The 15,178-nt window shown below is 41.0% G+C and overlaps 1 protein-coding gene across 8 annotated transcripts in view; it reads right to left on the reverse strand.

Moving 5' to 3' along the window:
- Nucleotides 1–15,178, reverse strand: part of KLC1 (kinesin light chain 1) — a 158,759-nt gene that overhangs the window by 14,765 nt on the left and 128,816 nt on the right. For 6 of the 8 annotated variants that reach the window (XM_077467584.1, XM_077467585.1, XM_077467586.1 and 3 more), the window contains 2 exons: nucleotides 10,592–10,722; nucleotides 1,363–1,429 (listed from right to left, as the gene is read on the reverse strand). In XM_077467584.1, the coding sequence (XP_077323710.1) occupies nucleotides 1,363–1,429; nucleotides 10,592–10,722 (198 nt within the window). The remainder of the gene's footprint in view (nucleotides 1–1,362; nucleotides 1,430–10,591; nucleotides 10,723–15,178) is intronic. The other 2 variants (XM_077467588.1, XM_077467587.1) reach the window with 1 other exon arrangement.

Here is a 15,178-nt window from a genome sequence, read left to right on the forward strand (position 1 = left end):
GGGGAACCTGAGCTGAACTGCAGCTCAGTGTATCCATTCACACAGAGCGGCCATTCGGTCCACCCCCCCTTCTTATTGGCTAAATGATTTTGACTGACAGCCACGGGAGCCAGTGGCGCCACTGCTGTGTCTCAGTCAATGAGGAAGGAGCGTCTTGGATACACTAGAAGCCCATGACATCATAATGGCTCACAAGATGGAATTCCACTGTAGATTAATTCTATCTCAGCCAATGAGGAGGGAACATCTTAGATGGCCGAGGGGCCATCGCTGGACAGAGATGGGGGCTCAGGTAAGTATTAGGGGGTGCTGGGAAGGCTGCTGCACACAGAAGACTTTATCTTATTGCATAGAATAGCTTAAAGCGGGGTTCCACCCTAAAGTGGAACCTCCGCTGATCGGATCCCTCCCCCCCTCCGGTGTCACAATTGGCACCTTTCAGGGGGGAGGGGGGTGGAGATACCTGTCAAAGACAGGTATTTACACCCACTTCCGGGCATAGACTCCCGTGGGAGTTTACGCCATTTCCTGTCCTGCCGCGCTGTCTGCTGGGACACACACGGGTCCCAGTGACAGCACGGAGAATTCCTATTGCGCTGCGCTACTCGTGCATGTGCAGTAGGGAACCGGGAAGTGAAGCCGATTCGCTTCACTTCCTGATTCCCTCACCTAGAATGGTGGCGGCAGCAGCCGAAGGGCCGAGCGATCGATCTCGGCATCGCTGGAACCCGGGACAGGTGAGTGTCCATTTATTAAAAGTCAGCAGCTGTAGTATTTATAGCTGCTGGCTTTTAATATTTTTTTTTTTTTGGTGGAATCCCTCTTTAAGATAAAAAACCTTCTGCCTTTACAGCTCCATTAAAAGAATTCCTGTAACTTGTCAGTCACTGCTGCTCTCTCTCCTTGTGCAGGGTGACTGGTCTTGCATGCACCCACCTCTGCAGGCAGAAAGCTATGTGGAATACTGACATGACGTAATAAAAGAATAGTCAGTTATGTGCCTGGAATTCAGGTTTAATAAGGTATAACCAAAGTACTAAAGAAAATAAAGCTGTTATTTAATGTTATTGTTTTTTTTATTTTTATTATTATTTAAATAGAGCATAGTGTTCTAGTTTAAGTATTTTGTATGCACACTATGAATGTCCACGTTAAGAAATATCTTTAAAAAAAAAAAGTTTGTGTCTGTATTCTAGCTTTAAAAATAGGTAACTGTATACATGTCAATCTATGTATATAAATGGATGTGAGAGAAATTGGCAGAGACTTTATTCCTGTCCTTTGACTAATACAGTGACGTCTACATTGCTACACACATACTACTACTAAATGAAGATGTAAGAAGATGATGGGGCATCTTACTTGCAGATGGTCCTCAGCAGCCTTGCCACCCGTGTTAAGAACATTCAGAGAACTGGCACGCTTCATGCTGCAACCAGGACAGTGGACATGCAAGGACAAACCAACCAATGAGAATCACAGCAATCAATACAAGACATACTCCTCTTCCTACGCACAGTTCTGTTCCATCAGTGCTGGTCTCCGAAGAATTTGCAACTTTCCAGTAGAATGGTGTGTTAACCGTGAAAAACGGCAACATTCCATCAATAAAGTGGACTCATTTGGCCTAAACCTTTAATAAAGTTTTCATAGCATTTCATTTGCCAATACGGTAGGGGCCACCTCTATTTTAATATTAAAAATATACCTCCATTGGGCCATTCAGCAAAAGAAAGGTAAATAGACAAGTCATCTATTCATTTGTGGGGAAATATAGCCATGACATTGAATTGATAAGTCCACCCAAAGCTAGAGCTGCACAATTCTGAAAAAAATGAGAATCGTGATTTTTTTTTTTTTTGCTTAGAGTAAAGATCACGATACTCGGAGCATCATCTTTCAAATTATTCTAAAAAATTGGGCTAACTTTGCTATTTATTAACTGAAGTGTATTTTTTTACCTAAAAAATTGCATTTTAAAGACTGCTGCGCAAATGCAGTGTGACATAAAATATTGCAACGTCCGCCATTTTAATCTGTAGGGTCTCTGCTAAAAATAATAGAAAATAAAAATTTATATATATATATATATATATATATATATATATATATATATATATATATATATATTTTTTTTTATTACAGCTGCACGATTCTGGCTAAAATGAGAATCACGATTTTTTTTTGCTTAGAATAAAAAGATTTTCTCACGATGTAAAATCTTTCACATTATACAAAAAATAAAAAATAAATAAATGAGCTAACTTTACTGGTTAGGTTTTTTTTTTTAATTCATTAAAGTAATTTTTTTTCCAAAAAAACACGTTTTTTTTTTTTTAAACTTGAAACCAACAAATGTCAGAAAAAGGTTTAGTGTTTAAAGCGGAGGTCCACCCTAAAGTGGACCTTCCGCTCATCGGAACCCTCCCCCCCTCCGGTGCCACAATCGGCACCTTTCAGGGGGGAGGGGGGGGGGGAGTTACCTGGATAATCCAGGTAACTGCACCCACTTCCGGGATAGCTCTCTGCGGAAAGGGGCGTAACTTACGCCCCTTTCCGCAAGTGCCCGCCCCTTCCCGCAAGTGCCCCGCTGCCTGCTGGGAAACACACAGATCCCAGAGGCAGCGGGGAGCGTCCTTATTGCGCAGCGCGATTCGCGCATGCGCAGTAGGGAACCGGTAAATGAAGCCGAAAGGCTCCACTTCCTGATTCCCATACCCAAGATGGCGGCGGCAGGACCCGACAGACGACCTAGAGATCGGCTTCGGGTGCTGACATCGCGGGCGCGCTGGACAGGTAAGTGTCACTATTTTAAAAGTCAGCAGCTGCAGTATTTGTAGCTGCTGGCTTTAAAAAAAAAAAAAAAAAAAAAACACGGAGTCCCAGTGGACTCCCGCTTTAAGTGGTTAAACTTTTTTCACTTACATACCTATTCCATTGACAAATTGTTACAATGTTTATACTTAAGTACACTCAACTGATAAAGAATGTTTTGATTGTTGGCAGACTGCCCAGTTTTTTCTCTTCCTTTCTTTTGATTGCTGTGGCTTCAGAAGAGCCGAGAGAATTGCTAGTCAATTGCCTTGACAATTCTGCAGCTCTAATAAATATATCTCTCTCTCATATATTATATTATATTATATATATATATATATATATGTTTTGGGGTTCCAAGTAATTTTCGAGCAAAAAATACGGAATTTAACTTGTAAGCAACAAGTGACAGGAAAAAGCTTAACTGACCTCATTTACAGACCAAAGTTCATCCCTTTGATTTAAAAACCGAATGTTACATTGTTTATAGATATCTCTCAGTACTGAGAGATGTTGATAAACATTTGCTGCAAGCTTTTTTTTTTTTTTTTGGACAGCTATGAGTGAGCAGAGAACGGCTCTGCATGGTTTACATAGAATCATGGAATTGTCAGATAAGGATCATACGGAGGGTTCAATCGATATCACAATTTTTTTTTTTTTTAACAATCGTGCAGCTCTAGCCAAAACCCATACAATTTTTGAAATTAACGGTTATATGAAATCATCTTCTATTCATTGAAGACTTTGCTCATACATCAACTGTCAGCTTTGAGTAGACTTTCCAATTCATTTGCATGGTGACAAGTCCACTTTATGCATCTATCCTAGACTGACTGCATTCTTAAGGAGCTGTAGAGATGACGGTGGCACACAGCACAATACTTGATAGCAATGACACATTTTGACTGCAAAAGAATGTCCCCTTAAAGTATATTTAAATTTATATTTTATGGGTGATGAAGAGCAGCTAAATGTGTTCACAGGTTTTCACTCACCAGATGCTTTCAGTTCACTGAATGAAGATCACACAGGACGTGGATGCAACTGAAATTTTCACATTACGCTCAGACCTCATTACACTTCATTTGATGCCACAGAATTCTGAGCTGGACTAGACCTTGTAATGTCTCGGCTATTACCAGTGAGCTGATCTAGTATGCAGCCTATGAATACACTAGAATCCCATGACATCATAATGGCTCACAAGATGGAATTCCACTGTAGATGAATTCTGACTTTCTGGCTACAATAAGGTTACTAATCCCTGCTCTTTGACTTAAAGAGGTGTTCCCCTTAAAAAAAAAAAAAAAAAAGTCAGCAGCTACAAATACTGTAGCTGCTGACTTTTAATAATCGGACACTTACCTGTCCCAGGGTCCAGCGATGCGGGGGGACAAAACCCCGCTCGCCCCCCCCCCCCCCCCCTCCGCTCGGCAGCACCGGCATTGCAACTGTGGGCACCGGGCTGTGGCTTCACATCTGGGCACCCACTGCGCATGTGCGAGCAGCGCCGCGATTGGCCGCGCAGTCATCCGGGACCTGTCATGTGTCCCAGATGACTGACAGGAGGGAGAGGGCAGAGCTGAGCCCTTCCTGTGCTGAGGGGAAGTCACCAGCCCAGGCACTGAAGAAGGCAGACTACAAGGGACCCCCTAGCAACAGGCATTTAGAGGCGAATTCCATTTTATTTTTTTCAAATTATTTTTATTATTATTATTTTTTTTTTAGGAATTTTTATCTTTTTTTTTTTAACCACTTTGCGCCGATGCATCCGAAACTTCTTAAAGGGGCAGTGTTTATGATCATGTGACCGCCACAATTGGCTGACACAGCAATCACATGATCTGAAAGCTTCCGATCGCAATAAACAATCAGATGCTTTCCGTTAGCCACTGGTAACTGTGCCAGGCATGCCCACCCGCCGAGAGGCCCACCCGCCGAGAGGCCGCATATTTGCGTACAGTTGGTACCTAGGGGTTAAACTCTTAAGAAACCCATGCAACAATATATCAATTTTTAAAACAGACATTGTTAAGCATAGCCATATTCCCGAGCCATCAGCACCACTGTTTTGAGTGATCATCATACAAAGTAAATCTTTAAGGCTAGAAATATGGAAACAAGTATTGCTGACTTGTTTTTAAAAGCGCAGGCTCCAGAGTTGTCATCCTGATCCTTGCTTCACTACCTAATGGGTCAATGATTTGAAACAAGCACACAGCCAATAGATTCTGGAAAGTTTCATTCTGAATGTTTGTTCCAGCTTAACCAACCACTAGGTAGTGAAGGCAGCATCATAACAGCCCTGAAGCTCACACCTTTTAAAAGCAATTTACAAAATGGCAACTTCCCCATTAATCGGGCGTAACGGACAATGCACCACTGTCAGCTCTACAACTCCCCTTCCTAGATCTTTTTAACTAGCTGGCAAAGTTTGATTTTCCTGAACATTCAACCAAATGTAAAGCAATCAGTAGACATCACAACACAAAAAGCAATAGAAAAATGACAAATATTAAACTGGTGAAGGGCATTGTGTTCTCATCCACTGCTCCCTGGGCTCACCGACTGTCACATGCATTATATGAGCAGCAGTTAGGAAATGGCTTGAGCAATCAGCAGTCCTTACCGAACATAACAAATACGCAATGATAGAAAGGAGTAGACATAAGGCTTCTTAAGAGCACAATTTTAATAGTTACTTGACTTCGTATCAGACTATTAAAGCGGGAGTTCCGCCGTTTTTTTTTTTTTTTTTTTTAATTCAGCAGATACAAATACTGCAGCTGCTGACTTTTAAAATAAGGACACTTACCAGCCCAGCGCGCCCGCGATGTCGGCACCCGAAGCCGATCTCTCGATCGTCTCTCGGGTGCTGCCGCGGCCATCTTGGGTATTGGAATCAGGAAGTGGAGCCTTGCGGCTTCATTTCCCGGTTCCCTACTGCGCATGTGCGAGTCGCGCTGCGCAATAAGGATGGTCCCCGCTGTCTCTGGGATCTGTGCGTTTCCCAGCAGACAGCGGGGGACCCGCAGGAAGTGGCGTAAATATCCGCAGATTCTGCGGATATCTATGCCGGAAGTGGGTGCAAATACCTGTACTGTACAGGTATCTGCACCCCCCTCCCCCCCCTGAAAGGTGGCAATTGTGGCGCCGGAGGGGGGGATGGTTCCAATGAGCGGAAGTTCCACTTTAGGGTGGAGCTCCACTGTAAACCATGAACATATGCTTCATCTGGCTTAAAGCGGACCTCCACCCTGAAGTGGAACTTCCGCTCATCGGATTCCTCCCTCCTTCCGATGCCACAATTGGCACCTTTCAGTAGGGAACCGGGCAGTGAGGCCGCAGCGCTTCACTTCCTGATTCGCTGACAGAGGATGGTGGCGGGGGCAGCCGAGAGATGAGCGATTTCTCGTTGTCTGCTGCCATTGCAGGCACCCAGGACAGGTAAGTGTCAGTTTATTAAAAGTCAGCAGCTGCAGTATTTGTATCTGCTGACTTAATATTTTTTGTTTAAGGTGCCCTCCTCTTTAAAGTGAAAGAGGATTGAAAAGGAAACTTGCTAGAATTCTTCTTTGATATCTCCAAACCCAAGGCCAAATGCACCATACTTCCCAGCTGAGCTCCAGTAACAGAAAGGCGGCATGAGGCGTTCTCGTTGGACAAGCATAGTCTAACGTCCTTGTCTATCCTTGGTAAATACAGCACAGCAGGTGAGCCCAAGGACTAGGATTTGCTATACATATTTATGCAGCCTGTGATCTGGTTAATCATTAGCTGGAAGCAGGCAGAACATACACATAGCGCATATTCACATCAACAGTGGGAATGAGAGCAAGGACCATGCATACTGATGGCCTGTGTGTACAATCATTTGAACAGACACATTCAGCATTTCACCTGGCAGAAATAACATTGATCAAAACAGACATGTGTATTTGCAATATAAATAAAAATTAAAAGTCAAACAAAAAAAACGTAAATTGTGGTAAAACATAGGACATTTATTCATCAACATTCAACAAAAAATCCATAAAAATAAGATTTAATTAGAATTTCTCTTCATATTAGATTTTGTCCAGCAAATAGTTAATCAATATAAAAAATTTGTTCTACAGAGTGACTTTTAAAAGAAGAATTAAATGTACCCATTTTTCTCTTGCAGAGTAGCTACATTTTGTGACAAAACTGATTATTATTCCTTTTTACCGCACAGAGGAACTTTCAGATTAAATCAGCTAAATATATCTAAATATATCCCAGGCACATGCAAAGACCGAGTAAAATAAAAAGAAAAACGTCACCGGCCAGCATGTTGTAGACCAGGACATGTGCTGTGTGTTGTGTGTGGAAGCAGTGATCTCTCTGCACAGGTCCAACATCACCATAAAAGGGGAAGTCAGAGTTAGAGTGCTACAATTAGCAAAGCTCACGATTATAGAGAGCTCTAGCTGTGCTTTAGTAGGGGGGATGGCAGGCCTCTGCAGAAATGCCACTGCTTGCACACCCGAGAACAAGGGTCTTTCTTTCCAGTATGCTGACAGGGAAGAGGCTTTCTGCTCATGCAATAGTTCCTTTATAAAGAAAAAAAAAACTGTAAGACGCTGCATGTCTTATTTTAATGCACCTAAAATCTATTTAAATGAAATCTTAGTTGGGCTTTAAATGAAACCTTCCCTGAGACAAACAAGGACACTGCCATTGATGATGATCATTCTGCTAATGCTTGTTACCCGTCTTTAATTCTGCCCCTTCCCGACTCCAGGATTCAATAATCAGCCCAAAATATGTATGTAGAGACTGATCAGCATACGAGTTTTGGTATGTAGCATTTCAATCGTTCAGAAATTGAAGCACTTGTATATCGCTTTGGAAAAGGCTTTAAAACAAGCCCTCACTGATCTCCATAGCTACTTGTACTGTGAAATAAGGTCTCAAAGATCCCCACAGATTACAAAAAAGTCTAACAGCTAAGAAACACCTGCTGTATGTTTACATTAGAGGACTGACAGGCCGCCAAAATTCTTTAGCAACAATAATAGGATAAGAGCTAAAATTTTAGTGCCTCGGTTGTAAACATTGAAGAATAATTTTTCCACAATGCCTATTGCTACAGAGTTGAATGGAAGCTTGATTTAAAGCGCTTTTACTGATAGTTCAAAAATTATAAAACTTTAGTTTGCAAAGTTCTTTGACTGGCATGGAGCATTGCTTCAGAAGAACCAAACACGGTGGCAGATCAGCATGTAGGGGGTATGTAAATAAACCCAGATAAAAAAAATACATACATATCACAGACCAAAATAGTTAAGCCTTAACCCAAGATTTGCCGAGTTCCTTGGCAAAGCATAAAAAAAAAAAAATTGAAACAGGATCTGCTTTGGAAACCCACAGAAAACGATGAAGCCATGGAGCAGGAAAAAAAAAATGGTTCGGCCAATGGGGTTTCAATAAATGACTACTGGTGATCCTAGAGCATGGGTCTTCAAACTATGGCCCTCCAGTTGTTCAGGAACTACAATTCCCGGTCTTCAAACTATGGCCCTCCAGTTGTTCAGGAACTACAATTCCCATCATGGCTAGTCATGTCTGTGAATGTGAGTTTTACAATGCCTCATGGGATGTGTAGTTCCGCAACAGCTGGGGGGCCGTCGTTTGAGGATCCCTGTTCTAGAGGGTGGTGAGGTCTTGCTGCTTAAAATTACGACCTCAACAATGATACAAAAAAAGAAAAAGACGACTAACTTCAGCCAAACCAATCACCCCTGGGAGCAGCTGGAAATCAGTGAAGTAGACAGCACTACCCCCCAGTGATCTCCACTTGCTTCTGGGTCCTGTGCTGAGCAGCTGACCTGATGCATTCTGAATACAGGTCAGGTACTCGGGTGCCATTCAGAGAATGCTTTGCATTTTCTGCAAAAATGCAAAGCATTCTCCCATTGGACGAGGTGGAGAGGCACGTTTGCGACACCCTGCAGCTGTAGCATAAATGCAGCTGCAACAACTTTTTAGATGTTGATCACATACTCCACATGACCTCAAGGATTTTCCACACGGTCAGTGTGAAAACATAGGTTGTAAAGCGCTGTGCAAACTGTTGGCGACATATTCTACAATAATAATAGGATGACTGAGTACTAGCCCAGTACATGAATGTTAGATTTAAAGCTGTATTCCAGGTATAACATAGTTAACTTGGGTCAGCCTGGGACTAATGTTGGTATGCGTTATACCTGCGGGATGCCCGCAAAAGCTGGAAATTACTATAGTAGGCACAGCTTACTCCATGGGCGATCATCTGTTCCTAACTGCAGGTAATTGCTCCTTGTGCAAATACATGTAGTCAGATGGGGCCGCTTTTAGCCCATCATTCTTTTGTATAGGCTGCATAGCCACAACTGTTCACATGCATCTGCGATTGCAGTGGTCCCACTGCATCCCCAATTGTATGTGCTAATAGGTGCAATACACCCTTTAGAATTTACTTTAGTAATTCATTTCTAATGAACCAGCATTAGTGTTTAAGTTTTAAGCTGCTGTGGTAGTTCCTATTCCGAATATTAAAAATCTTTCATGAGACATTTAGAAATCCAATATACAAAATGTATTTACTACTTACAAAAAATATTATTCTCAAGATCCTCAAAAATGTACATGTCATTTGGATCTACAATATATTCTTCGAGGGAAGTGCAGTCATTTCAGCAATTAAAGTGGAAGTAAACCCTTCTATCGTTTTCAGTAAAGGAAGCTGCCATCTTGGCCTCTAATGATTCTTCAACTACCATAATGCTGCACATGTGATCAGTTGAAAACCAGCCATTGGATAGTTTGAAAGTTTAGTTGAGAGCACCACCAATGTGAAAGTTAGCATTTCCGGTATGCCGGGAATGAAAGTGTTTTTTGAAACTGGGTTTACTCCCGCTTTAACTTCAACCCTTAACACCCGAAAGCACAAACTTCAGGAGGTTACATTTTATACATGAAGATTGGGAAATGGAATAAATAGTATTTATTATCTGTAATGTTCCTTTGAGCATCCAACCCAATCCAAAGAATTTGACATGCGTCCTATTAAATGGGAATGATCAGATGCATTTTTTTGTGGTTGGGGAGGGGGAGAAAAAGCAAGTCAAAAAGTCTTTGAAATTCTCTTTTCAGGCCTCTTAGTAAACCCAGATATGGCATTCCATAGACTTTGTTGCATTTCACAGACAGTTCTGTCTGGAGTTTCCACTTTGCAACAAAAATTAGAACATTTCTTATTGGATATGATAAGGAAACAAGTAATAAATTCTATTTGTAACACTTATTAGTCATAAGCAGGGAGTTGTGTTTTTCGGGATTCCATTCTTTCCTGATAAATATATTGAGTCACAGTGTAATATTTATATATATATATATATATATTTTTTTTAAATATTATATATATATATATATTTTTTTTTTAAATATTATATATATATATATATATATATATATATTTTTTTTTTTAAATATATATATTATATATATATATATATATATATATATATATATATATATATATATACACACACACACACACACACACACATCTCTGAACTGACCTTTCTTGGCTGCAATGGTACAAATACACAGATTAATAATAGTCTTTAGCGTTTCCTGCTGCCTTGCGATCCCTTCATTTAAGTCACAAAACACAGTCTTAGGAAACCGACTACTTCACCACAGTGCTAAGCTACAGGAAGCACAAGCTCGGACACCAGAGGCCCTCCTAGAAAAGGATAATTACCCAGGATTCTTTGGTTCACCATCTCGTGAACTGCCTCCTTTCAGCTTCCTGACCAGCTTCTCACTGCTGCGTCTTATGGAAGCGCGGAGTTTGCTAAAGGACCCGCTGCGTTTTAAAGATCCAGTGCCGTCCTAAAACAGAAGGTTAACATGGCATGAATATTTGTTCAGATATAGAATACAAAAAAAGTAGTGCTGTGTAGCAAAAACCACCATACAAGCTCCTTTGACTAATGTCAATAGAATCTGGTAGGTACCAGAATCGCAGTAGGACACATCTACCTAGAAACCTGTCCGAAAAAAGTATGTGCAATTATGCGTATAAATGGATCACCCAATAATGCAAATCAATACACTTACAAACATCCTCTGTACCATTTTATCTTATACTAACAAAAAAAAAAATTATTGTAATAGCCTGGTGGTTCCCTTTTCTGATCTAAGGGTAGCCACAGACATACAAAATCATGTGATTTTAACAGTAATTACTAGTGAAGCTCCAGGCAAACTTTACAAAAAAACTTGATCCGTTTTGATTTTAGACCCTTCACCCTTGGGGCAATGCTAATTTTTATGCTAATGAGCAGGCCGGTGATGGAGAGATGCCACAGGAGGTTGCAAAACAGTGAATAATGGGGTGACTATATTTAATCTATGTGCTTACTGTTTAGCTGGCATTCCACTCCAGTCCTGGCTTTATATCAACCAATTATACATTTAGGTTAAAGTGGTTGTAAAGCTTCGTTTTTTATTTTCTAAATAGGTTCCTTTAAGCTAGTGCATTGTTGGTTCATTGACCTTTTCCTTCGATTTCCCTTCTAAATGTTTTTTTTCTTTGTCTGAATTTCTCACTTCCTGTTTCTCCTCAGTAAACTTCACACCATCATCCGAGCGGTGTTTAGTCAGCCAGAACAGCTTACTCAGGAGGAACAGGAAGTGAGAAATTCAGACAAAGAAAAGAAAAAAAAACATTTAGAAGGGAAATCGAAGGAAAAGGTAAATGAACCAACAATGCACTAGCTTAAAGGAACCTATTTAGAAAAAAAACACAAACCTTTACAACCCCTTTAACAGTATTTATTGGCATTTGGTATTTATTGGTATTTATATGTTGAGTTTCAGTTGCAAAATTAAGGGACATTAAAACACAACCTTATTTTAAAGAAGAATTCTGTCTAAAACCATACAGATTGGTTGTGGTGAACATAACAGGGGTACACACAGTGTAAAATGATAGATTCACAGCCATGTGATGGTGTACCCTTCATCCAACTCCACCTCATAGGACTCGTATTGTTCTTACCTGCTTAGAGGATTCCCAACTTAAATTAAAGTGGACCTATACTCATATGTTAGCATAGTCTTGCTGGGATGGAAAAAAAGCTTAAAAAAGGGGTTGTAAAGGAGTTTTTCACTTTTAAAAAAAACAAACAAAAACAAACATGCTGAACTTGCCTCCTCTGTGCAAGAGTTTTGCACAGAGCGGCCCCGATCCTCCTCTCCTGGGGTCCCCCCCAGCAGTTTTCCTGGCTCCTCCTCTTCTTGAGTGCCCTCACGGAGAACCGCATTCCATGGGGGCACTCACCCGATTCCTGCTGCTGTGTCCATTGACACAGACAGAACTCGGCCCCGCCCCTGTGTCACTGAATTTGATTGACAGCAGTGGGAGCCAATAGTTCCTGCTGCTAAGAATCTATCCAATGAGGACCCGAAACAGCGGCTGTAGCTGCCGTGTTCATTCTTGACGCTAGAATGATCAAGTTCAGGTAAGTAAAAGGGGGGGGGGCGCTACATCAAGAGGAAATACAGAGGGTTTACAACCCCTTTAAGCTTTTTTTTGCATGCTTTGTTGCGGCTTTAGTTACAGCGTTTTTCATGCGTGTTAGAGCTCAGGCAGTATTAGCCAATAGGGAACAGTATCTGTGATATAACTTGGTGCTGTGTGAGAGAACAAAAATGTAAAAATGCGCATTCTGCATGTTGCAACAAACCAATGCAATTTTATGGGACTCAAAATGCTGCACTCTGCCTGATTTGAGTGACAGAAGAAGCCTCAGAACTTGTTTGGCTACAGGAGTTTGTGCACTCAGGTGTGAACAGGCACCACAGAGTAAAAATTATTTGTTTGAAGTCGGAAGCTGGGCACACACCCCATGAGTTGCACGAAGAAAAAAAAAAAAAAAACTGACAGCTTGGGTCGGAGCTGATGTACTAACCATGCGAGTTTAAGTACAGCGATCTCCCATGCCAGAACACTCCAATAAGCACTCTCTGCCATTGGCTGAGAGCGCTGTTCAGGAGTCAGCCAGCTGCTGTTTTTCCAGCATGCATGTCCAACAGAAGCCGACCAAATTGTTGGCTTCTGCCAGACAAACCAGCATGCACATGGGCCAAATGTCGGCCATTTTTATTTTTTATTTTTAACCAGCCGTGTGTACGGGACTTGAGCATTTTGTAGCTTCAGGTTTCAAGATACCAAATGCTCATGTGTGAATGCAGCCTTAAATATAATTACCTTTCTAAAACAAAAAGTTGTTGCAAAAACTATTCAGTGCTGCATCTATAAACGTATGCCAATGGTAAAAAATTCACACTGGTTGATCTTTTCCACCAGAAATAACCTGGAAAAGCGACTAGGTCTTCACAGATCTGGCCAGCACTGGATGAGGCCTGGTGCACCAGGAAAGGTAGACGTTTCAGTGCTTGTATTATTGCCTTATTTGTCCACCCAAGAAAAGCAGTTAACGTAGCTTTTTAGAAGATAAAGAGAGCGTGGCAGTGGTCCATTTTAGATAAGGCACCTCATCCCAAAGGAATAAATTCAAAAAATGGAAAAAGGAAAAAAAAGGATTATTGCGGTGCCAAGCAAATCACGTATAAACCAGAATTGTAAAAAGTAATTTTATTGCGACACAAAAAAATTACAAACACATAAATACTAAATTTGGGCATGCCCTTTAGTGGTTGTTTATCGCTCCCCAAACATTGTACTGTTTTTAGTATTTATGCGTTTGTAATTTTTTTTGTGTCGCAATAAAATAAATTACTTTTTACAATTCTGGTTTTATACGTGATTTTCTTGGCAAAGCAATAATCCCTTTTTCCATCATTTATATTTTTTGAACATAGCTTTTTGTTAGCATTTGGAGTACAGGTCCACTTTAATGAGTTTAACACCAAAAATTCCAAATAGTACACCAAAGAATGACAAAGGAAATTCATGGGTTTGACATTGTGGCTAAAATAACGAGCATCAAGATTAAATTCAGCCTGCCCCTCCACCCAAAATAAAACCAATGGCTTTGGGTAGATGTCTTATTTTCAATCACATCATCTCAATAGGATTATAATACACCTAAAAAAAATTCCATTGTCAATGATCAAATGGATTAAAAAACATACCACATCCATATACCACATTTTTTCGACCCTTTTAGCTTTAACCTATATTTAGACAAATTAAATATTATTCTAACCTAAAATGTGCATCTTGTAGATCAGGGAGGCTGGGATTGTGCTTACACCTTTAAAAGAGGTCTACAATCACAGTTTTAAAGCGAGAAACCCATTTATGCAGGGACTTCTGTTAAGCAGCAATGATCCCCACCCAATCCCATTCCAGACACCTGCCAATCAGATATTAGCCCTTGTACACACGGTCGGACATTCTGACAACCAAATCAGTTGGATTTTGTCCGAAACTGTTGCATACACGGTCGGACAAAGTTGTCGGAAAATCCGATTGTACATAACGTGATGACGTTCCTTCGTTACGACGGGACTACGTTCAGGCTAGTAGCCAATGGCTTTGATCTAGGAATTTGATCTGAGCATGCGTGGAACTTTGTCCATCGGAGTAGGCTACACATGATCGGAGTATGTCCGATCGGAACATGTTGTCGGAAAATTTTACAGACAAGTTCGAAAACTTGGTCCGTCGGAAACAGTCCGATGGAGACCACACACAGTGGGATTATCCGACAAAACGGTGTGATAGGATACATTCCGTCGGAATCTCCGATCATGTGTACAAGGGCTTAGACTAAACCTGTCATAAGGGAAGAACGGAGATTACCATCGTTGGTAATTTTCTCTGAAAATGCCAGTTCTTTGGCTGCCATGTCAACATTTTTGCTTCAATACTCCCAACAAGAATGCAGGTAAAGACTCTTTCAATATCTACTTGTTCTAGGCCAATGGACTCACAGTTATGAAAGTAGAGGGATAACAGCCAGGTAAGTATTTTCAGAGGGAGGTCTTTTTTTTTTTTTTTAGAAGCTCCAGCCACCAAGTGATCTCTATGGGTGTTCACTACTGTAGCTGCATTGCACTGATATAGAGAGAGATACTACTGGAGCTCTTCTCAAAAGGCTGTAGAAAAATCTGCACTCCATATACTCTAGGAAGTATCCCACACCGTTTAGCACAAAAACCCTCCACAATGGGGCTGGCAAGTTTAGGCTTACATCAGCCCATAGTGCCATATTCTTGAAGCCATTGTGCAGAGATAGATAAACCCATGCAGAATTCCAAATCCCTGTCATCCAATTGGAGAATCAAGTGGTACATGTAAGCAGCCACTGAGAAT

Source organism: Lithobates pipiens, unplaced genomic scaffold (genome assembly GCF_037356315.1).
Source record: "Lithobates pipiens isolate NorthernLeopardFrog02 unplaced genomic scaffold, aLitPip1_a1.2 Scaffold_57, whole genome shotgun sequence".
NCBI classification, from domain to species: Eukaryota; Metazoa; Chordata; class Amphibia; order Anura; family Ranidae; genus Lithobates; species Lithobates pipiens.